The sequence below is a fragment of the Gymnoscopelus braueri genome (assembly GCF_963280865.1).
Source record: "Gymnoscopelus braueri genome assembly, chromosome: 13".
NCBI lineage: Eukaryota > Metazoa > Chordata > Actinopteri > Myctophiformes > Myctophidae > Gymnoscopelus > Gymnoscopelus braueri.
Genome location: NC_137615.1, coordinates 36,553,745 through 36,577,577, shown reverse-complemented (window position 1 = coordinate 36,577,577; position 23,833 = coordinate 36,553,745). Strand labels below are relative to the sequence as shown.

The window sequence follows — 23,833 nt, the reverse complement described above, 5'->3', positions numbered from 1 at the left end:
AGATCCAACTTCCGACAAATCATTTTTATTGAGTAAAGAAGATATTACAAACTGCATCATTTAATCTACTTTCATTAAACCTGGTGAAGACCATTTATTTTCTGAATGTACAATGGCCAGAGCTGCTGCGGGTAATAGCGCCCTCTACAGGCTCATCCCGCCACTGCGCGCGCATCATCCTCTCATGTTTACAAACAGGAAACCCATCTATAGAGACACACGGGGACTACAAATTTCACGCCCACTTTTGAGACAGCGCCGCTACTCGAGGTCCGTTAGAACGATGAACTGCAGCTGCCAATGCAATCCCTATGAGAGGATATGAGAATTAGCCTACTTTTGAAATATTCGTACATTAACTGGAGACGATATTGATTTAAATAAAAATATGTTTCCAAATGTATGGAGTGTCTTTGTCAACATATCTTCTTGTTTTCTTAATAGTTGATGTGTTTCACATTTAATTTGCCACTTTAACGAGTTACCCATAATGCTAACACAGCAGAGGGTAGACAGCAGACAGGCATTTCAGTGACATCACTGTCTTTACGAGCGCCGAGCGCCGACCGACAGCGTACCCACTGTAGAGGCAGGAGAGGCGGTCGCCTGCCCAACTAAGATCTCGCCTCCCCTAAAAAAAAAAATAACCCGAAAATGTGTCATTGCGTGCTTAATGTCCTCAAAGTCACGCATCCAACAAGCTTTGAACTGAGCAGATTGGACCTTCTGTTCCAGAGATAATGACCAAAACCTATGGAAAACGTCCACTTTCGCCAGTTTTCTGGGTATTGAAAACCTCAAGGGATGCGTCCGTGATGCGACCACTTAAAGTCTGGATCTCCGATGCTAGCGGTTTTGACATACTGATGGAGTATATTATAGTATATTGTGGGTAGTATATCGAGATGAAAGATATGGGACATTAAAAAGGACAAATTAAACAAATGGGACAGATTATTAGAACACCAAAAAAAATCGCTACAGCCTCAGTAGTTAACCAGTGAAATGACGGTATTTTACAATGCCTCTCATAGAGATTGCATTGAGAGCTGCAGTTCATCGTTCTAACGGACCCCGAGTGTCAAAAGTGGGCGTGGATTTGTAGGCCTTCCGCTTCCGGCCGTGTGTCTCTATGATCATTGGTTAAAGTCCACGCCCTGTACTCGATCATTGGTCCACAAAGTCACGCGAGAATTGATGTGTATAAAGCAGCCTCCGCGATCACGCAGAGTCTTTCAAGTTCCGGTCAGACTGGAAGATGGCTGGCTGCGGTGTAAGCGCGGCGTAAGGCACAACGCGTTATTATTATGTAATAACTATGTTCCATCCAGTCCACGTCGGACGGACTGTAATCTACTACGTACCTTACCAAGAAGTGGAATGTGAACGTGAGTAGTAGTAGTAGTAGTAGTACACCACAATGTGGCCACACTACAGCCCATATTTTATGCTACCATGACTCGAGCTAATGCTATTAGCTGAAGCTAAACACGTGTGGTGCACTGGTGCCTGTGCTGTATATCACTTAGAATCAGCACGTGGCAGTGGTGGAAGAAGTACTACCTTTTTTACTTTAGTAAAAGTATCAATACTAAATGTACTTGAGTAAAAGTATTGGCATCAAAATGTACTTAAAGTATTCATTATGTAGAATGTCCAAATGTGTAAAACACTTTTGAAATAGCAGATCTACAAGCTCACAATGCCTGGCATTGTGAGCTTGTAGATCGGCTATTTTCAAATGGCCGAAATGTGTATATAGGGCTGAAGTGGTTAAAGGGATAGTTCACCCCTAGCCCTGGTCCAGAGTGTTAGAACTCACTAACGCTCTGGACCAGGGCTAAGTTCAGCCCCAAAATGACTTTTTTTCTATCGATTAGTCACCCCATGGAAACTTGATTTCTTGGATATTTTTCTGCTTTTGACACATTCCTAAGCCAATAATTTGATGACCGGCAGCGGTTCCGGTAGGAGACAGTCTCCTTGTGTTTCATAACCGCTGCCTAGTGCCTACAGTTCCGCTGGTCATCAAATGATTGGCTTAGGAATGCGACAAACACACAAATCCATGAATTAAAGGTATAGTAGGCAACATTAAGCCTATATTTGAAAAATACCTCTATATATATATTTTGCATTTTTTCCCCTCTATCAGCCACTATATAATGATGCTGGGGTGTTTTCCTGCATTGAAAAACACTCCTGCGTAAATTCACGCACGCATGTGCGCGTCCGTGTCCGTGTGAACTTTTTACTTTCGGTTTTAAAATGCTCTCAAACTTCTTTTTTTAGGCACATAATTTACTTTTCAAAAAGCGTTTGGATAGAAATTAGTTGTTTAACTTCATATATGTGGTCAATTTGTCATGAAAGAGCCTATTTAAAAATAAAAATGTAGAGAACCGGCAGGGGCGGGCAGTTCCGCGAATTGTATCTGAAAAAAGTAACCTATATTCGGCATGGCCCGTTTAGAAGTCTGCTTACTCTATGGAAGTCCTCCGTGCGTCACCCCCTGGTGGTCGGGGAAACGAACTGCTGGATTTTTTTCCTTTGTTTATCTCTGAATCGCCTACAATCCCTTTAAAGTCTGAGTCTACTTTTTTTGGTTGAACTGTCCCTTTAATGTGTTGTAATCAAAATCTTCAAGTTACGAACTTATTTTCCCTGGACTTCACTTATGTTAACATACTACTGATTGATTTACTATCTTTTTGTATGCAGTTTCATATGATTTACTATCCTTTTTTATGCAGTTTCATATGATTTACTATCCTTTTTTATGCAGTTTCATATGAGCGGCTTAACACATTTGATATTCATGACTTGGAATATCAAATGTGTTATCTGTCAATTCACTTAATACATTATCCTGGGAAGCACACGTGTTGGCTTGGCTGATCATTCACCGTATCTGGATATGATGACACAATTGACACATTGATATACAATGATTCATTCCGTCCTGGATTTCTGATCCAGAACCTAAAGGCTTTGTGTGTGTATATGTAGTTTTGGTTTGTTTAGTTTATGGTTTTGAACTTCAATGGTTATAACAAAACATTTGTTGTAACCACTCCTCAGCCCAGGTGCACGTCACTGAGGAATATCCTGGATAACGAGAAGGATTCGGCTTTCCGAGGAATCTGCATGATGATCGGGGTCAACCCTGGAGGAGTGGTGCAGGTGGGTGTTTTGTTTTGGTTACTGGATTACTGAGAACATGACTTGATGCACAGTGATGTGGAAATGGAAGTGACTTCTTTCAAGATATATTTTTACATATTGGGACATAAACCTCCACCCAAGCTATTACTCTAACATGACTCATAAAACACTAAATCTGCCTTTGTCCTTATGTATTCAACCAAAAATAAGCCATCGTGCAGAAACCACATGCGTCTCCATATAAACAAAGCAGGTAGTTGGAACCACATACTGCTAATCATAATTTGTCATGAAGTCAGTCGTATCTGTCAGGACATGGCAAGTATTAAATTAAGTCTGTCAAACCATAGACTTGAAAGAGGATGCAACCTGTGTGCCCCCCACAAACGTCACTGTAACATAAGTTTCTTTTCTCAATACTCATCTACTCTATGATGAACCTTAAACAAGACACTCGAAATCTGACAAATCATATGATTGGATTTTTTACGTTCTGAGATCAGTGGATTAGGAGAAGCAGAGGCTCACCTACTAAGTGTAGAACTGACATTAATTATTCATGTGCATGTCCAGGATTTCATCTTCTGCGATGCAGTGGCTTCCTGGGTCAACCCCAAGGATGACCTCAGAGACATGTTTTATAAAGTGAGTATGACTAAAAGGCAAAGTTACTGGATGTGTGGCTTGGCTGATCATTCACTGTATCTGGATATGATGACACAATTGACACATTGATATACAATGATTCATTCCGTCCTGGATTTCTGATCCAGAACCTAAAGGCTTTGTGTGTATATGTGTAGTCTTTTTTTTTGCATGTTTAAAAGTGCCATTTCCCCCCGTTTTGCAGGCCTGCATTACATGAGGACTCTTGGGTGAATCCACGTCGTGAAATGGGCTGGAGGTGAGGTTTTAAGCATTACAAGAACATGGGGGTTTATACTATAAAGTCAATGATGAAACTGTTATCCCTGTCTGAAGAAGAGTGTAGAGAATCCTCGCTGACCTGATGGCTTTGCTACAGCCTGATATCTGGTGTCGTCTGGTTGTGTGGAGCCATCTAATCAAATGTGTCATTAACAGGTCAACACTTCCCATCCTACAGCATGACATGGACAGGAGTTATTCAGTGCCATGGGACGACTCCATGTGTCGCGAAATAGGCTGGAGGTGAGGTTTTTAAGCATTACAAGAACCATGGGGGTTTATACTCTAAAGTCAATGATGAAACTGTTATCCCTGTCTGAAGAAGAGTGTAGAGAATCCTCGCTGACCTGATGGCTTTGCTACAGCCTGCTATCTGGTGTCTTCTGGTTGTGTGGCGCCATCTAATCAATGTGTCGTGTGATTTCAATTATGAAATGGCTGCACGACTACTGATTGATTTACTATCTGGCTGTGGCCCTTTTTTATGCAGTTTCATATGAGTGGCTTAACGCATTTGATATTCATGACTTGGAATATCAAATGTGTTATCTGTCAATTCACTTAATACATTATCCTGGGAAGCACACGTGTTGGCTTGGCTGATCATTCACCGTATCTGGATATGATGACACAATTGACACATTGATATACAATGATTCATTCCGTCCTGGATTTCTGATCCAGATACCTAAAGGCTTTGTGTGTGTATATGTAGTTTTGGTTTGTTTAGTTTATGGTTTTGAACTTCAATGGTTATTACAAAACATTTGTTGTAACCACTCCTCAGCCCAGGTGCACGTCACTGAGGAATATCCTGGATAACGAGAAGGATTCGGCTTTCCGAGGAATCTGCATGATCGGGGTCAACCCTGGAGGAGTGGTGCAGGTGGGTGTTTTGTTTTGGTTACTGGATTACTGAGAACTTGACTTGATGCACAGTGATGTGGAAATGGAAGTGACTTCTTTCAAGATATATTTTTACATATTGGGACAAACCTCCACCCAAGCTATTACTCTAACATGACTCATAAAACACTAAATCTGCCTTTGTCCTTATGTATTCAACCAAAAATAAGCCATCGTGCAGATACCACATGCGTCTCCATATAAACAAAGCAGGTAGTTGGCACCACATACTGCTAATCATAATTTGTCATGAAGTCAGTCGTATCTGTCAGGACATGGCAAGTATTAAATTAAGTCTGTCAAACCATAGACTTGAAAGAGGATGCAACCTGTGTGCCCCCCACAAACGTCACTGTAACATAAGTTTCTTTTCTCAATACTCTTCTACTCTATGATGAACCTTAAACAAGACACTCGAAATCTGACAAATCATATGATTGGATTTTTTACGTTCTGAGATCAGTGGATTAGGAGAAGCAGAGGCTCACCTACTAAGTGTAGAACTGACATTAATTATTCATGTGCATGTCCAGGATTTCATCTTCTGCGATGCAGTGGCTTCCTGGGTCAACCCCAAGGATGACCTCAGAGACATGTTTTATAAAGTGAGTATGACCTAAAGGCAATTCCATGTATGCTAAAAGGCAAAGTTACTGGATGTGTGGCTTGGCTGATCATTCACCGTATCTGGATATGATGACACAATTGACACATTGATATACAATGATTCATTCCGTCCTGGATTTCTGATCCAGAACCTAAAGGCTTTGTGTGTGTATATGTGTAGTCTTTTTTTTAGTTTTTGCATGTTTAAAAGTGCCATTTCCCCCGTTTTGCAGGCCTGCATTACATGAGGACTCTGGGTGAATCCACGTCGTGAAATGGGCTGGAGGTGAGGTTTTAAGCATTACAAGAACATGGGGGTTTATACTATAAAGTCAATGATGAAACTGTTATCCCTGTCTGAAGAAGAGTGTAGAGAATCCTCGCTGACCTGATGGCTTTGCTACAGCCTGATATCTGGTGTTGTCTGGTTGTGTGGAGCCATCTAATCAAATGTGTCATTAACAGGTCAACACTTCCCATCCTGCAGCATGAAATGGACAGGAGTTATTCAGTGCCATGGGACGACTCCATGTGTCGCGAAATAGGCTGGAGGTGAGGTTTTAAGCATTACAAGAACATGGGGGTTTATACTCTAAAGTCAATGATGAAACTGTTATCCCTGTCTGAAGAAGAGTGTAGAGAATCCTCGCTGACCTGATGGCTTTGCTACAGCCTGATGTCTGGTGTCTTCTGGTTGTTTTGAGCCATCTAATCAATGTGTCGTTAACAGGTCGACACTTCCCATCCTACAGCATGAAATGGACAAGAGTTATTCAGTGCCATGGGACGACTCCATGTGGCATTAAATGGGCTGGAGGTGAGGTTTTTAAGCATTACGAGAACCATGGGGTTTATACTCTAAAGTCAATGATGAAACTGTTATCCCTGTCTGAAGAAGAGTGTAGAGAATCCTCGCTGACCTGATGGCTTTGCTACAGCCTGATGTCTGGTGTCTTCTGGTTGTTTTGAGCCATCTAATCAATGTGTCGTTAACAGGTCGACACTTCCCATCCTACAGCATGAAATGGACAGGAGTTATTCAGTGCCATGGGACGACTCCATGTGTCGCGAAATGGGCTGGAGGTGAGGTTTTTAAGCATTACGAGAACCATGGGGTTTATACTATAAAGTCAATGATGAAACTGTTATCCCTGTCTGAAGAAGAGTGTAGAGAATCCTCGCTGACCTGATGGCTTTGCTACAGCCTGATGTCTGGTGTCGTCTGGTTGTGTGGAGCCATCTAATCAAATGTGTCGTTAACAGGTCAACACTTCCCATCCTACTCTACAGCATGAAATGGACAGAAGGAGTTATTCAGAGGTATTTACCACTCGATGGCTCTTCAGTGTTCCGTTGTTTCAATGATTGAATGGCTGCATAGGAAGTGCCGTCTTATGCGATAACTGCCGATGGTGACGCTTAGCTGAGAAATGCAGTCATAATTGTCACGCAATCTTAAATTCTTCTTAGAAACAACACTTTATATTCTACAGGTGTAGGTGCATGTTTAAAGATGCCATTTCCCCATGTTTTGCAGGCCTACATGAGGACTCTTGGACAAATCCACGTGTCGTGAAATGGGCTGGAGGTGAGGTTTTAAGCATTACAAGAACATGGGGGTTTATACTCGATAAAGTCAATGATGAAACTGTTATCCCTGTCTGAAGAAGAGTGTAGAGAATCCTCGCTGACCTGATGGCTTTGCCACAGCCTGCTGTCTGGTGTGTTCTGGTTGTGTGGAGCCATCTAATCAAATGTGTCGTTAACAGGTCAACACTTCCCATCCTGCAGCATGAAATGGACAGAAGGAGTTATTCAGTGCAATGGGACGACTCTATGTGTCGCGAAAGAAGCTGGAGGTGAGGTTTTAAGAATTACGAGAAACCATGGGGTTTATACTCTAAAGTCAATGATGAAACTGTTATCCCTGTCTGAAGAAGAGTGTAGAGAATCCTCGCTGACCTGATGGCTTTGCTACAGCCTGATGTCTGGTGTGTTCTGGTTGTGTGGAGCCATCTAATCAAATGTGTCGTTAACAGGTCAACACTTCCTATCCTACTCTACAGCATGAAATGGACGGGAGTTATTCCAGAGGTATTTACCACTCGATGGCTCTTCAGTTTTCTGTTTCAATGATTAAATGGCTGCATAGGAAGTGCGGTCTTATGCGATAACTTCCGATGGAGAAGCTTATCTGACAAATGCTGTCCTGATATTTCGCACTCAATCTGGTTTTCTTCTTAGAAACTAAACTTCTTATTCTACAGGTGTGGCAACATGGATGCAAGTTGAGATGAGCACATGGATGTGGGCAATCACCAATGCATCAGAGTTGACTCCATGCAACACCATCTATTAAAGGAGTTATGCAAAGGTATTTACCACTCTTTGGCTGTTAGTTTGATGTAGTCATAGTTTGACTATCAGATCTCTTCCTACTGTCTTTTGGGGTAATCAAAATTCGATCAATGGGCAAAAACGACAAACCTATGCCCACTGCTTTGAATGATGCCTTTCCTTATGAAGGAACATCCCTGGAGTCTATGCATTGGTTCTGTGACTGCGTTAACCTTCCAGACAGTTTTAGCCCATACATTGAATTTAGATGTCACCAGACGTATCGGTAGGCAGAGATCCCTGATGTCTGGCTATGTGAGCTGTGATTTCAATGATGAAATGGCTGCATAGGAAAAGCCGTCTAATGCGATAACTGACGATGAAGAAGCGTATCTGAGAAATACTGTCTTGTTTGGCACTAAACCTGGCCTTTTTTATTTTGGACTTAACTTTATATTCTCTTCTACAGGTGTGACTGAAAGTCTGAGAAGAGCAGAAGACTGGATGTGGCAATCGCATGCATCAAAGTAGACTATGCAACACACTTCAATTGATGGCATTTGTGGAACTGAGTTAAATAGTTGATTTAGTGAATTTTTACTAGAGCCAGCCAGTGGTTAAGTAGGTCGGGGTAGGCCTGTCACAAAATCACCGATCGCATATTTTGGCCAATTGTGATTTTCCATAATTTTAATCATCTGAATTTCTTCTAAAATGGTTGAGCTTAATATTTTTCACTTTTTGAAAGTGGTTCGGCGTAGGCCTGCCACAAAATCACCTGAAATTATTTAATCTAATTGAAATTTTCCATAATCAATTGTTTTTACTCATCCAGTTTGTTTTTCTTTTCTAAAATGGTTGAGCTTCTCGACTTCACTTGTTCAGTTTTGCCCATGGTAAATATTTTCTGCTAACTTTTTTTTGTGTAATATCTGCCCTGTTAATGCCTTGTTCAATGCCAAAAACACAATTAAAACATTATAATCGCAATTGTTTTGAAAATGGGTTCATTATTTAAAGCTACAGTGACCTCTCCTGGTGAAAAGTAAAACTGCATTTAATATACAGGCCAGTTGAATGAATAGATGTTTCTGATTTTTGTACATTGTAATGCACTGTAAACTTCTTTGTATTTGGGCAATATCGGGTATAATTTGCAATAAAAACTTGTGTTAGTATAGGGCAGGGTGGGCGACATTAGCTTACGGCTCATAAATTAATGAACCTCATGATTTAACAATTACAGTAACAAAATGAAAAGGGCTTTGAATTAAGTTTATGACCTGCCATCTATTAAATAGATGGCTGGTCACATAGGCTCTTCTTCTTTTTGTTAAATCATGAGGTCAAGTTTAATACTTTGTACGAATTCCATGCATCGTTGAAGCCAACAAGTGCAGACCGCTGTAGTCGATGTCATATGAGTTACAGCAAGTCTTTTCTGTGGTAGCTACAATATCTTTGCAGCAGCCGATCCATACCAGTTTGAGAAAATGAACCGGTTGCTGCGACGTCATTTGTAAAAAAAAAAATCCCCCCTGCACTGAAGCCAGCGGTTCTATGTAAATGTAGTTTCAAGTTTGATGCGTGTATCGAAGCTTCAGTGTTGGATTGCCATCACTACACAACACCCAAAAGCTCACAGAACTTGGTTTTAGTTACCCAAGCTACATGCCGAGTTGGTGGTCCAAAGGCATGTGGCCTACTGACTGCTACCCGGACACAAATTGGCGCCAGCCAGTGTTCTGGAAATCCTGTACATTTTGGTTGTATCTGTATGTCCTACTCTGCTGAGGGAAAGTTCTTTGAAAAAATGTACCCATCTCATTTTTGCTATCAAATGCATAAACTTTTATTAGTGCCTGCAGATAATATATTTATACATGTTTAATTTAACATTTGTAATGACTCATTCTGTTTAGAGTAAGTAAAAGAAAAATAGTGCACGCTCAGGTGGTGCAGTGGTAAAGTTCCTGCCCACCACCATAGAGGTGGGTTCAAATCCACTGGTGTATCCAGCTTTGTCGAGCGTCTATACGAAAACAATTGGCCCGTGTTCGGGGGAGGTAAGCTGGGTGGGGATGGTGATATTGATCATTGCACATACTCCTACGGGCTGGTGTGGCACCTGTCAGCGGGGAGTGTTGGGCAGGAGGAGTAGTATGAAGGCTCTATGTCCTGGTGGGGGCACCTCACTGGTAGGTGAGTCAATAGGATACAACAGCAGTGATGACAGAAATGTGTGGGGAGGAATACAATTTCTTGACTAAATTGGGGAGAAAAAGTAAAAAAATAATAGGCTATTCTAAATAAAATAAATGGCTCTTAAAAATGTATTCAAATTGTTGAACAGACATGGTATACAATTAAACTTTGATTTCATGTTCAAGTAAACTAGGTTATAGTAGAGATCTTTTAGTCACGCTGTGTGGAAAGCTGAACTATAAGATGTGTTCTTAAGTGTGTCCAAGAAGAACTGTTCGTCCTGCAGGTAGTCACGGTCCTACAGAAAGAAACAGCGTTAGGAAATGTATTATGAAGTAAATATGTTTTTATTTTGGACTTAAGTTCTGTCATCAGCTCAAATGGAGTCACCTTCTCTGCAGTGTGCCTGAGCAGAGCCAGTCTAGCCTGAAACTCTGGGGATCCAGGGCTGGAGTTGGTGGTGGGATCATTCACAGTAGATGTCAGCAGAGGATTTGGCAACACTAGGCTGAAGTCTGGTGATACAAATACAAGTTAATAGGGCTATTTCAAGTTAATAGGGCTATTTTCCTGATATCCAAACTCAAAGACTATTTAATTGTTAAAATTTGAAAGAATTTTAGAAAATATGTAGCAAATAGCAATTCAAGGGTCTGGAACCAGAGTTGCTATGAATTTCCTTCACCTGTGAACAAGGGTGGGATTGGTTGTGGCAGTGGGGTGAGAGGAGCAGTCTGTCCCAACCTTTCCCTCCGGAGTTCAGTCATCCTTAATCGCTCCTGCAAAAAGAAACACAAGATGCTAGTACAAAGTTACCGAGCAGAGCCACAAAATGGATCCAGTGTAGCAAATCCAAATCAATGATATACTGTAGCATTCAGACACCTGATGAAGTTGCTGCTCCTGTTGCCTCAGACTCTCGATTTGGGTGTGGATACTTTTAAGCCTTGCCTGGTGTTCAGTCTCCACACGCCTCGCCTCCTGCAAGGCCTGCTCGCCCTCCTCATACTTTTCTGCAGCCAGCTACGAACACAAATAATGTGTTTAGCAATAACACTGTTCTACTGTATCTAAAAGTGCAGGAACATGACATTCCTAGATAGATATATATACACATGTGTTAATTCATTACGGGTTGGGGTTTTACCTTGCTGAAGGCCTCCACCTCATGTGCACGTGTCTTGAGTCTCAGAGCTGTACCGCTTAAACTTTCTTTCTCTCTCTCCAGTTCCTCCCTTTGTCTGTCCAGGGCCTCTCGCTCCCGCAACGCAGCCTCCTCTTTCGGTTTGAGCTCAATGGCACGAAGTCTCAGGTCTGCTTGTTCCTGGAGGAAGAGAGTGACCGTTTAGTGTTTAGTTTACCCGGCACAAAGACAAAACATTTACTATTAGATTACTGAAATGTAATTAGATAAATTAATACATTTTACCCTACTATTCTGTTGACAAAACAGAATTGCATGCGCCACAAAGCATGTATGGTAGGGGTTTTCAACAACTAGTCAGCTAGTCGCCTACTATAGCCACTAGTTGACAGTTTATTTTTTAATGTACATGGTTACAAGATAATTTCAAGTATTAGATTACAGTCACCATTGTACATTCTCCCCTTTAAAATAAAATGTGCTCATCTTTTGTATAGAATACCTGAAATTAGTATTTATTTTCTTTTTATGTTTATAAACTCCAAGTTTATAAAGGTCCTACATAGCGTGACATTCCGCAGTCGTATACTTGTATACAAATGTTAATTGTTGACATCAGCTACAAGTATGGCAAATCAAACACTCAAAAACCAAGAGAAGCACATCAACTCTTGCTGGCATTTCTGCTGCGAAACAGACCTGTGCCAAGCTGATAATGTTGCCCTCTCTGTGGGCGTCTCTCTCCATGGCCCGGCTGGCCTCCCGCTCAACTCTCTCCAGCCTCTGCTTCTCCTGGGCGTGGAAGTGACTCCACTCGGTGGCTAGCTTCCTCCTTTCCTCTGCGCAGTGCTGCATCACTGACTGCTGTTCCTCCAGCAATGCACTCTGACGGATGGAAGTGAAATGAAATCAATAGTGAGAAATGCAAACGGATAGCGATTGATGTATTGTGTTCATACAGACATTTCCAAAAGCAATTTCATCGTACAACCCTTTCGTTTGACCAAAATTACATCACTTTCAGGCGAAAATGCGCTATTTTCAGTATGTATTTGACAGTATGTAGTCTTTAACCACTTTCAACTTGGCATCCCTATTTTGGGCATGTCATTACAGGTGAATTGTCACAAATAGCAAAAATAGAAAATATACAAGCTGACAACACGTCATGATGTGATGCATTGTGAGCTTGTAGATTTTACTATTTTTGAAAATCCTTGACAATTTCAAAACATTTAGTCAGCAAGGCTTAAGAGGTTAACCTTAGCTCGTTCCAGCTCCTCCCGTTCCATGTTTATGTGTGAAGTCATGGAACGCTTCTCCTCTTCCAGGCCTCTAAGTGCAGACTCCGCCTTGGCCTGCTCTGCTGTGACCCTCCAGCGTTCCTGAAAAACAAATATGTAAGGTACAGTGTGTTTGTGTGCGCGCGCGTGTGTGTGAGAATGTGCCCATATGTGGTCTACATCTTCTCCAGAACACGCATGTACAATTGGGGAAAAATAAATGACACTATCTTGCATTCAAATGAAAGTAAATCTGTTAGTATATAATGTCCTAACTGCCACAAACCTTAATGATAGCAGGCTTATTGTGGTTCTGATAGGATGTTATTCACATTTTCTTGGCATATGGTTCAGGTCCAAAAAGCACAGGTACACAATGGTAAAAAAGGCAAAACCATGCGAGTAAAGGCTTCATTTTAAAGATGGATGCTATCTTTAAAAAGAAGCCTTTATCATGTCCATGGGAATGCCATGTTTCTACAGTAAATAAGCAAATCAGGCTTCTCAGTTACACCAACCCAATCTGGCGCTTCGTGTGAGAATCCGCAACTGTGCCTGTGACTGCGCTCTCTTTTTCTGATTGGACCATGCAATAACCCATTACAGTGCCTTCTACCAAAACAGGATTACTGAGACTTTTTTTCCCCAGTGCCATTATCTTCTGCTCAGAACCTGACCTTTTCCAGTTGCCTCTGCTGCTCGGCCAGTTGAGTGTCCATCCTGGCGATGAGCTCCTTGAGTCGGGCTCTCTCCTCCACCATGGCCCTTTGCTGCTGGTCTAGGCGGTCCTGCATTACTAAAAACACACATCGAGACGACAGCACATAATATACAGTTTAGAATTTCAGTCAGGACAACTCATGAATGAAATTAAAATATTAAAAAGGAATGTATAACGAGCAATACACATATTTGGTTTGGCGATGAATGGATATGCTTTTAGATACTCTGGGGGCGCACATTACATCTCCCCAACAAAATACGGGCCTTACAAACCCCACATACTGTAGTACGTAACAGATCCAAACAGATGGTAGCTGGGGTGGTGGAGGGTGAACAGCAATCTAAACCAGCAGCACAGACAGCCAGCAAGGCAGAAGCAAACACCAGTGTTTTGTACTGTTTGGGGGCAAAACTGGAAGCCAATGAAGGGAACGAAAAAGGGGGGGTTGATGTGAAAATGTTGGGAATTTGAAGACCAGGCATGCTGCAGTATTCTGGAACATTTGGTTGGGCTTAAGTGTGCATACCAGGAGGCCAATAAGGAGGGAGTTGCAGGAAATTGCTCTGCACATGTCTCATGCGCAATGTTCATTTAAGCATTTAGCAGACTCTCTCATGAACGACATGAACCAGTAAGTGGTACAGTAAATAGTGTGCTAACTGCTCACAAAACAAGTGCTGCAAAGTTAAGTAACTAGGGTAGCAGGTAGACATCAAATCTAGCATCTGTCTAAATAACACACATAACATATGTGAACAAGTAGCCAACATACGTCTAGATAACTAGCACTTGAATAGACAAGTTCACAACAAGTACTGACACAAGGATGTGTAAGGAGTGCTAGGGGGTGGGGTGTAGTCTGAAAAGGTGAGTGTTCAGACTGTGATCATCCTATTGTGTATGTCCAATACAACTTTCTGAGTGTGTGCATGTGTGTACCTCGAAGTTGCTCGTCCCTCTGCCGTGCACCCTGCTCCAGGCCTTGGGCAGTGTGCTCGTGAGTGCTCTCCACTCGAGAAGATATGTGTCCCAATCGCTGGGAGAACTGCTCCATCTGCTCAATCACCAGCACCAGAGACCTGGCGCCAAAGTGCAATGTAGTACGTAGCAATGTTACAGAAATCTCACAATCATCGCAGTCACAATAGAATCTCTATTATATATTAATAACCTTTATATATAAATAAACTGTGACAATAATACTTGACTTTAACATAGGCAAACAATAATTATGAAAAAATAAGAGCGAGAAATAAACAAATGTAATACACAGCTAATTTAGAAATAAAAACAAGAATATAACCCAATATGAAATGAATAGAAGCCAGGCAAGTGTTTTAAAAGGAGAAACATAACTGGCTAGTCTGTCATTTTATTTGGAGTGATTAATATTACAGCATGCATGTGTAATGGGAGGAGTAAGGCATTAGCAGCTCATTGAGTTGGGGTTGAGTTGGATAGAAAATAATAGAACATGGAACACAGATCATGATCAGGATTCACCGCAGTACATGGTTAGGTGCATCATGCCTTGTTGTGTGCATAGCGTGATTATGGTGACTTTGGCGCCCCCACCTGTTTTCATCCACGCATTGATATTTCAATAAACCCTCTCTAAAGCCCTGAACTTGACCTCTAACCTGGTCTGTGATGTTGCACTGGTGACTGCATCAATCTCCTCATCCTTCAACCTCTTCAGTCTCTGAACCTGGTCTTCATAGTCCTTCTTCATCTCCAAGACGGACTTCCTGTCAGACAAACAAAGAGAAAAAATACAAATACAACACAAAATAATTCCATGATCACTAAATGTATTTATGGCTGAAATATACTATACTATTGATTTACTCAAGCATTAAACAGAATTTCTAAAGCTACTGTGTGGTGCATTCATTGACTGACAGTCTTTTATCCCACGTTTTTGTAACCCATTTTTTTCAACCAGTGCATGACACTCTTGTACGAAGAAGGCATTCATTTATGGGGAAATATGGAGATACAAGGTTTCCGCCTGACAGTGACCATATGGCCGGTTCACTAACTGTCTGAGCCACTAGGTACCCCGGCATTACATTTTAAAATATCTGGATTCAGAGAACTTTTAATGAGCATTTACCATCATTTTGTACTTTATTACATTATTTCGCCGTCAAATTATGGTCTAAATTAATTACACAGATTAACCGGATAAACGAAACATTATTGACAGCTTACATGATTATGAAAGTAATCCTTAGTTGCGGCCCTAAAAGAAGAGTGCATGTCAATAAAATAGACAGTACAGTTGTCCACAACGCACCTCTGTAGGTCCCTGAGTCTCTCCACCTCACGGTCTCTGTCCTGCTGAGCCTGGGCCAGTCTGCGCTGGTGCTGAGCCTGCAGCTCCGAGCACTCCTGCTCGGCTACCTGTGTGACCATGGCCAGGCGCTCCACTAGGTCCTCACACTCCTGATGTGCCCGCGCCTCCCGCTGGACAGCTTTTTCCTCAAGCAGCTTTACACGAGCCCTTGAGACGCAGAGAAATATTTATGCTTCAAGCTTGGAGCCAGCATGGGGGACATATGCATAATATATACGTTAAGAATGTTCATAAAGTACTCCTGTGTGTTTTTCTGCATGTGCGCAAACACACACATGCATAGAAACACACAGAAAGACTGTGTGGTTTGACTACAACCAAGGAGTAAGTCGCTAGAGGCTAATTTGAACGTTGCATTGTCATACAAATGTCGCTTGAATAATTTTATTGTTGAAAACACGGCACTTAAGATTAAAAAAAAATGCCAATCTACAAGCTCACAACGCGTAGTAACGCAACTCGTTGTGAGCTTGTAGATTGTCTATTTTTGATAACATTTTGAAGAGGGCTTAAAGGGATACTTCACTTTCACATAAAATAAACATTAAAACAATATATTTTTAAAAAAAAGAAAGAAGTTATGGCAAAATAAAGGCCCCCTCACACATTAGTAGGACACTCTAATGCGTGAGGGGGCCGTGATTTTTCCATTACTTTTTTCATTTATTTTTAATATATTTTTTAAATGTTTATTTTATGTGAAAGTGAAGTATCCCTTTAAGTGGTTAAGTCCTAAACAGACTCTAGCAGTGAACTCATACTTATGCGCATTCTCCATGAGCTCTGTGTCCTGCTTGTGTCGCTGCTGAATGCTCTCCAGCAGCATCTGGCACTGGTCTCGCTCCAGCTGTAGCGTCTTGACCTGGACAAAATGAACAACAGATGTGCATTATGACCCTAGTGAGGCTAGCATCTGATACAAAAGTACATAATATTTACTTCTAGTCAGAGGAAAAAAGAGGTCCACTCGGTTGAGGACAAGAGGACTGCACATTATACACATACTGTGTCTTATACATTGTGACTAATATTCCCAATAGAGACAAGATCATGGATTTAAGCAAAATAAAATCTCACGACTGAAAAATGTTGTATGTATTGTAAGTCCTAATGTGCAATCTGTGAAACAGTGTGAAAGGAGCCCCCCACACTAGCGCTGTTTCCTAAACAATCAGCAAAATGTAAAATGATGATGTTTTATTAATACAATGCAGTTCTACATACTGCAAACCGAATGAAGAAATCACAATCTGAGAGTTCATCAGATTGAGATTGCTAGTTTGACCACTTCAAATGCTCTAATCTTAAAATAATAACCGGTGGGCTATTTCCACTGTGCAACATGCTTCCATAGAAGACATGCTGGCTTCTATGGAATCCAAATGACTAAAATCAGTCGTGGTGACTGAGAACATTAATCTATGCACGATTCATCACTAATGAAAATGATTGGGTCTTGGACGTACATACCTGTCCCTCAAGCTGGATGATGCGAGCCTGCAAATCTCCAGATTGCTGCTCCTTCTCCTTTCGTTTCTGCAGGTAGCCTCTGTCCACAGCGCCCCCTAGGGATGATGACTGCAGCAACTTTGGTGGAAAGAAGACATAAGTCAAGCATTGAACACATAGAATGGATGCTCTGTCATTTTGAGAATATTTACTGATGGAAAGACCTGTAATTTCTACCTCTTCACCGAGGCTCGGGGAGTCTTCCTGCTTGGGCTGTCGGGCCTCTGAGCTTGAGGCCACTACAGCCTTCTTCCTGCTAATACGTGCTCTGGTTAGCCAGTCCTCTTCAACCTCTTGGTCGTCTGTATTCTGACCCATGGGAACCTCCGGCTGGCTGGGTTTGGAGGCGTTGGGTTCAGCTGCGGTTTCTGCTGTCATTTTCACTGCTGGCGTGGTGCAGCTACCAGACATGGAAGCATCCTGTTCTCCGAAAAGAGAGGAAGAAGGTTTTGGCAACTCCAGTATGCTCTTGGGCTCTTTGACATCTTCCTCTGGATATTTAAAGTCGTCATCGTCGCTCGCTTTGAGACTCAGCCAGTCAGCTGCAGAGCGTGGATGGGCAGGGGTAGGGTTGGTGGCCGACGCAGGGGTGGAAGGTTTGGGGTTCTTCTCTGGAGCAGAGACACTGACATCTTCTGTGGAGAACCTGAGAGAATCATTACAGGTTGTGAACATTTCACGCAAAACACACATACACTGTTCACTTGTTATACATTAAAACAAAGTAAGATGTGCTCCACTTACATGTAAATATCTGCAATCAAGCACTCACTTGATCGCACCTTGATATATAATATATATTGTATAGTAACTCTCTCTCATATATATATATATATATATATATATATATATATATATATATATATATATATATATATATATATATATATATATATATATATATATATATATATATATATATATATATATATATATATATATATATATATACACACACACTCACCGGCCACTTTATCAGGAATGCACAGTATCATCATTTCTAATCAGTCAATTACCTTTCTTCCCCATTCTGATGCTCGGTTTTAACTGTAGCAGATCGCCTTGACCATGTGTGCATGCCTAAATGTGAGTTGCTGCGATGTAATTAATTAGTTTAGTTCATGTGTAGTCGGACAGGCAAGTCACCTTCAGGCGGTGTGCCTCCATCGGTGAAACCGAGTGCACCTTCTTCAATCTGACTGGTTCTCCAATCGTACTGTGACATATATATATAAAATATATAAGGTCTGAAGCTTGACTACACAACCAACCTGACAGACTGCCTGCGTGAGCGGCGTCCCTCTGGAGTGGATCCTAATGTGGGCTGATAGGAACCGAATGTGAGGTCGTCTTCTAGAAATGGCTCTGTAGGTTTTCCATTAGCTTTAGTATTGGAGTTTCTCTCCTGTTGCTGCCTCTCCAGAGGCTGAGGCAGCTCTTTTCTTTCCGCTGTGGGTGGCCGGTCCAGGTGACGAGGGGACGTCCCACGTTCCAGAATCTCATCCAGCCTGGTGCGAGCTCTCTGCACGCGCTCACCACTAAAGACAGACATGAGGAGTTATTTTCTCTCTTATGTGTATTGTTCCCAGTGGCTGTCTGATGATGGTTTTATGTGACAATGTTACCTTTCCCGGGTGGGCCTAGGTGCAGCCTCCTCCTTTTTGGGATCGTTTTTTGTGTGGTCAATCCCTAGTTGACTCATTAAGTCATCGCCGTCGTCGTCAAACGTAAGCTCCTCTCGTTTCTTTGCCGTGTTCACCGGAGGAGCTACAATGCAGACATAATGTTATGTCAGAGGCTACGTTTTAGCACAGAAAATGGTTCCTCTTGAAATACACCAAATATACAGGACCCACCTATTTCCTCATTCTTTATGGTAGGGGATAATGAAGGAGATAATATGGATTTCTCAGGTGGAGTCTTCTGCATTCTGATTTTAGGTTCAGTCTTGGTTTCATCTGGTAGGTCAGCAAGCAGGTCAGCCAAGGGGTCGTCTAGTTCTGTGTAGAGGAAATTAGGTATTTTTGAATGATAATCTTTTTGCCTGCGTCCACACACAGCCTGGCTTGTCAAAATATACCTATTTTATTCTGAAGATCATTTAACTATTTAATTGTGCCCATTTTACTTTATTTCTTACTTTTCTTATAGGCTGATATTAAGTAAATAAGTGTATTTCTTTATTTAAAACCGATATTTACATGTGTTTTCCAGTAATATCATTATGCTACTGTAGTTCTGGTAAAACATACCGTATGTAAGTATATTCCATATTCCATAATCTCTCAAAGAAAGTAAGTTAATACTATGTGAAAATCAAATGTTAATTCTGAACCCAAACAGACATCTTGAAATGTCTTAATGTTTACGCAGCAGTAATAAAACATAACTTTTCATGTTATAACATGGAACAAAGACAAACATTCACATTTTGGTGTAGATGTAAACAACACATACAAGAAATGTTTACAGCACTAAACAAATACTTTGATCGCTAAAATTAAATTAGATTTTCTGTTTAATTGTTCGTTACACCCCCCGTTCACTCACCGTTAAAGGTGAACTTCTTGTAGCCCCGTGCTGGTGATGTGGCCACAGAACTCAGCTTGTTCTCTTTCAAGGTGGTTTCATCTTGGTGGAGAAGGCAAACACAGCTTAGTTTGAACTGTTACTATCAAAAACATCCAGCCCTGGTACTGATGAGCTCAATAGCTTCACATCATGGAGATCTCTACTCTACTATCTTCTGTGAAGTTGAGTTGAATCTGTCATACAGGAGCACATTAAAAGTTCCCAAAATATCTATACACCTTTCTAGCTATTTTGATGGTTGCATTGTAGAATATTTAACAACTCCACACAACACTGCAATGCAAAAAGCACTAAGCTCAGAATCATAGTTAACCACATGAACCCTAGCATCCCTATTCTGGAGTGAACATTCGGCTAAATTAGCCGATCTACAAGCTCACAACGCATCGTGTTGGCTATTTTCGGCGAAGAGATTTGGTGTAGGGGGAGATGAGGAGCGGAGCTACTATAGAGCACTAGGGGACTCCGGTCAACTAATTATGCAGGGTCTAAGTGGTTAAAGAGTACAACACCGCTCAGTAGTCACTGGAAAATAGTTACGCTATTGGTAAAAACATGATATTTGGGTCTGGTAGAGCATCATCACATCTAGGGATATAGGAGCGCAATTGCAGAGTGAAACTTGTACCTCTGGGTTGGAACTTACCGTCTAATTTGGGCAGATCAATTTTAGGTCCACCGTTACCTAAGGACTTTGTCTTTGCAGGGGCTGAACTAGGCTTTTTCTTTGGGCCAAACAAATCAGCATCCATCTCATCCAGGTCCTGCACAAAGACAAACAGCAACACATCAGTGGTTGTTGGTGAACATGTGTACATTAGGCCACTGAAGAGCAGCATGGCATAATCACAGTTAGGCCTATCACAATTATAATCACCTGATCGCAATTATTATCGTTCATAATCATTTCCATCCATCTGTACAAATTCATCTGTTGAAAAACAGCTGAAATAGCTGATCTACAAGCTCACAACTCGTTGCGAGGGAGCGCATTGAGATTGCAGATCGGCTATTTCGCAGTTTTTGATTTAATTTTTTTGAAAAAGTTAATGCATGGCTTGTTTTGACCATAGTACATTATTCATTTGGTGTATTGGTTCATTGTCAGTCATTTCTTTGTATATTTAAGTTATTTGTCATATCTGCTCTGTCCAATATTTGTTTACTAAGCCTAAATGGCAAAATATATTTTCCATTTATTTGTTCCAATGTTCAAACACTTTGCTAGTCACCTAAAAACGGACCCTTATCTCAGTTTTGTTTCATGATTACCTTCAGGTTCTTCAGTATGTCGTTTGGATCTGCCTCCGAGACATCAGAGTCCTGGCATGAACATATGAAAATGTGCGTATGAAGCAGAAAAAATACATTATGCATTATATGTACAGTCAGTAATAGGTCTTGTTGAAGTCCTGTTTTTCACTGAATTGGACATGAGCACCAAAAATTCAAGACTTGAACCTGAAACACAGTAGGGGTACAACAGCTAACTTAATCGAACTAATCAATATAATAGATTAGAAAGAATTATTGATAATTGTTCATTGAATAAAATAATCAATTAATAATCGATCCTTATTTTGAGTCATTATAGGCAAAACATTAAAAAATATATATATATATAAATATATTTGATAGAATAATTGCTAAGAAAATAAACAAGAGTTGCTAAAATACATCTCTGAAATCCACACTTTCCTTGTGTAAAGAACGCAGCGTTACCTCAAAATCACCAGCATCCCTTGCTGCTTCCTCAGCTAATTCACTGAAGAAGTTGACAGATGACCTAGAGAACAAATGAAGCATACCTTGTGAGTCAGACTGGGACAGTACTTAGCAAATGGTTGCATGCTACTGTGGTACTTCACTTTCCTTTTTTTACTTACTGGTTTATTGGTCCTCTACGGGTTGGATTATCCCTCGATTCTGATGAATGAATAGTTGAAAGAAAATGGCGTATAGTAATCTATGACAGTCATAGATGTAGTGTAGTATGACTACACTGACAAACAAGATATTTCTATAAGACAATAACTGAAATTGCAGCACTGTGTTTACTTACTACTATCCATAATCAGGTCATCAAATAAAATGTCATCTTCTGAACCTGGGGACACACATGGTCATATATTTTATATTTTCTGTGCTGTGGTCACATTATCTTCCTGTGAAATGACGGTACAAAATAACATTCAATTAACTTACTTTTGACAGGCTTGCTGGTCTGCTTTGAAGCCTGCAAATAATGCGAAGAGGAAAAAAATATTGATCATATGACCAATATGCAGTCATCGCCATTTAAAGTGAATAAACTACAGCAAACAGACGTAACATTCTGACTGGTTTTAACTAAATTATCATTTTGTATACATAATAATAGTGCCAATTAAACGGATCATGATAAACAATACATACATATCAAACAGACATTTGCTCCAATTAATATCTGTTTAATAACAGTAGTGTAAAGTAAGTACATTCACTCAAGTATTGTACTGTACTTACTTTCTTCAGTATTGACAATTTTCAATACTTTTACTTCTACTCCACTACATCTCAGAGGCAAATATTGTACTTTTACTCCACTACAGTTGTTTGACAACTTGCGTTACTAGTTACTCTGCAGATTTAGATTATTATCACAAAACATACATCAACCACTTTATCCCTATATATAAATCGGCCATTTGAAAATAGCAGATCGACAAGCTAGATCTGCTATTTTCAAAAATATTTACGCTATGAACTTGTGAAATGGGACATTCTGCACAATGTATATCTACATTGCAGTATTGATACTTTTACTTAAGTAAAACATGTGAGTGAGTGCCTCTTCCATCACTGTTTAATAAAGTAATACTTGACAGACTTACCATGTTGAATCTCTGCTGCAAGCCTTCAAATCAGATTAAGCGTCATCCGTCTCCTTGGTAACGGCCACAGGGCGTCCAGATTCCTCATGACATTGGTTTAGTTTCCCAGTAGATTGGGCGACCAGTGGCATCTTTTGGCGTTTTATTCATTGAGATAAATGGGTTTTAACACAGGATCAATCTTAAAACCGGCTTTAAATAAATGCTAGCTAACGGTGGCTAATATGGCACGTATTACATTAAACGTCACACCGCACAGTTATTACGTCCAACCAGGTGTGTGACTCCTGTCACCTGTGTTTGTTAGTGATAAGTTAAACATAAGTTATAAGCGCCAGTTAATGTTTACCACCTAGTTAACAACACACATGTTTTTTTAAATTAGCGTCATTTGGCGCAGCTGCTCACGTCGACCTTGATGTTTACTTCCTGTTCCCGGCGTTGCCAGATTTTGTGAGAGAAAAAAGCAACCAGGTTTAGGAAAACAAGGCCAAAAGAAGCAACTTTAGGCCACACACACATATGAAAACACACTATTTGAAAATAGCCGATCTACAAGCTCACGATGCGACGCCTTGAACGCTTGTCGTTTTTTTTCTTATTTTTTAAGTGAAAAATGTTATGTAGAATATGTCTTTTAGATGGGGGGGGTCCTTGGATAATAATTACATGTTAATGTGGGGGTCCTTGAGTCTCTTCTCTTGACATGAAATATTTTGGAACCACTTGGTTTAAACAATATTAGGAAACAAGCCCAAATAAGCAACTTCACTTTAGAAACAAGCCCAAAAAACTGCAAACCCCGCAACTACAAGGCAAGCCCAAATAAGCAACTACTAGAAAAACAAGCCCAAACTCGCTTATAAGAAGCGGACATGGCAACACTGTTCACCTCCTGTCCCTTGTTTTCCGTTTTCCCGTTGCATTCTGGGTCACGTAGTTCTAAGGATCTGGGCAGCCCGGGTTATCAGCAGACTTGTTGAGACCGAGACCTACTTTTTACTGTCTCTAATAGTTGAGACAGAGTAGACCTATGCTTGAGACATCCACTCCCACAGACAAGTTAGGGCCTAGGCTATTTAGGTATTTTCTTTAACCCTACTCGTTTTTATTTATTTTTCGAAAACAATGTTGAGACTTGAGCTCTTGGTCATTTGTTTTCAAACACGCCACAAGGTGGCGTCTCAGGTTAGAGTTTTCTTA

At 40.8% G+C, this 23,833-nt stretch overlaps 2 protein-coding genes across 3 annotated transcripts; one reads left to right on the top strand and one right to left on the bottom strand.

The window, feature by feature from the left end:
* The first annotated feature begins 1,246 nt into the window (after positions 1–1,246).
* LOC308098018 (uncharacterized protein) lies at positions 1,247–8,931 on the top strand. Of its 2 annotated transcripts, none has more exons than XM_080446235.1 (12): positions 1,247–1,388; positions 3,082–3,183; positions 3,739–3,810; positions 4,016–4,069; positions 4,249–4,335; positions 6,070–6,156; positions 6,601–6,687; positions 6,868–6,924; positions 7,374–7,463; positions 7,644–7,698; positions 7,872–7,978; positions 8,411–8,931. In XM_080446235.1, the coding sequence occupies exons 3-11, from the start codon at positions 3,755–3,757 to the stop codon at positions 7,899–7,901; spliced, it is 603 nt and encodes a 200-aa protein (XP_080302361.1). In that variant the 5' UTR covers positions 1,247–1,388; positions 3,082–3,183; positions 3,739–3,754; the 3' UTR covers positions 7,902–7,978; positions 8,411–8,931. The 2 variants fall into 2 exon arrangements, with proteins under 2 accessions (XP_080302361.1, XP_080302362.1); XM_080446236.1 differs by having other exon boundaries at positions 1,258–1,388; positions 3,087–3,183.
* An 892-nt stretch (positions 8,932–9,823) lies between these two features.
* fbf1 (Fas binding factor 1) lies at positions 9,824–23,033 on the bottom strand. Its single transcript, XM_080446289.1, has 25 exons — positions 22,631–23,033; positions 21,963–21,993; positions 21,820–21,864; positions 21,644–21,683; positions 21,480–21,543; positions 21,030–21,080; positions 20,404–20,521; positions 19,716–19,796; positions 19,022–19,165; positions 18,791–18,932; positions 18,437–18,703; positions 17,343–17,811; positions 17,127–17,243; positions 16,418–16,518; positions 15,597–15,803; positions 14,938–15,045; positions 14,237–14,376; positions 13,251–13,369; positions 12,553–12,675; positions 11,990–12,175; positions 11,294–11,470; positions 11,032–11,169; positions 10,832–10,925; positions 10,537–10,661; positions 9,824–10,444 (listed from the first exon to the last, which is right to left on the bottom strand). The coding sequence occupies exons 1-25, from the start codon at positions 22,631–22,633 to the stop codon at positions 10,361–10,363; spliced, it is 3,174 nt and encodes a 1,057-aa protein (XP_080302415.1). The 5' UTR covers positions 22,634–23,033; the 3' UTR covers positions 9,824–10,360.
* Positions 23,034–23,833: the final 800 nt, after the last annotated feature.

Excerpts from the sequence above, each read along its gene's own strand:
- LOC308098018 (XM_080446235.1), top strand. The coding sequence starts at position 3,755 with ATGCAGTGGCTTCCTGGGTCAACCCCAAGGATGACCTCAGAGACATGT. Across the intron at positions 6,157-6,600 it reads TGTCGCGAAATAGGCTGGAG|GTCGACACTTCCCATCCTAC; the intron begins GTGAGGTTTTAA and ends TGTCGTTAACAG. Across the intron at positions 6,688-6,867 it reads TGTCGCGAAATGGGCTGGAG|GTCAACACTTCCCATCCTAC; the intron begins GTGAGGTTTTTA and ends TGTCGTTAACAG.
- fbf1 (XM_080446289.1), bottom strand. Across the intron at positions 19,166-19,715 it reads CAAGAAGTTCACCTTTAACG|AACTAGACGACCCCTTGGCT; the intron begins GTGAGTGAACGG and ends TCCTCTACACAG. Across the intron at positions 11,471-11,989 it reads ACATTATCAGCTTGGCACAG|GAACAAGCAGACCTGAGACT; the intron begins GTCTGTTTCGCA and ends CTCTTCCTCCAG.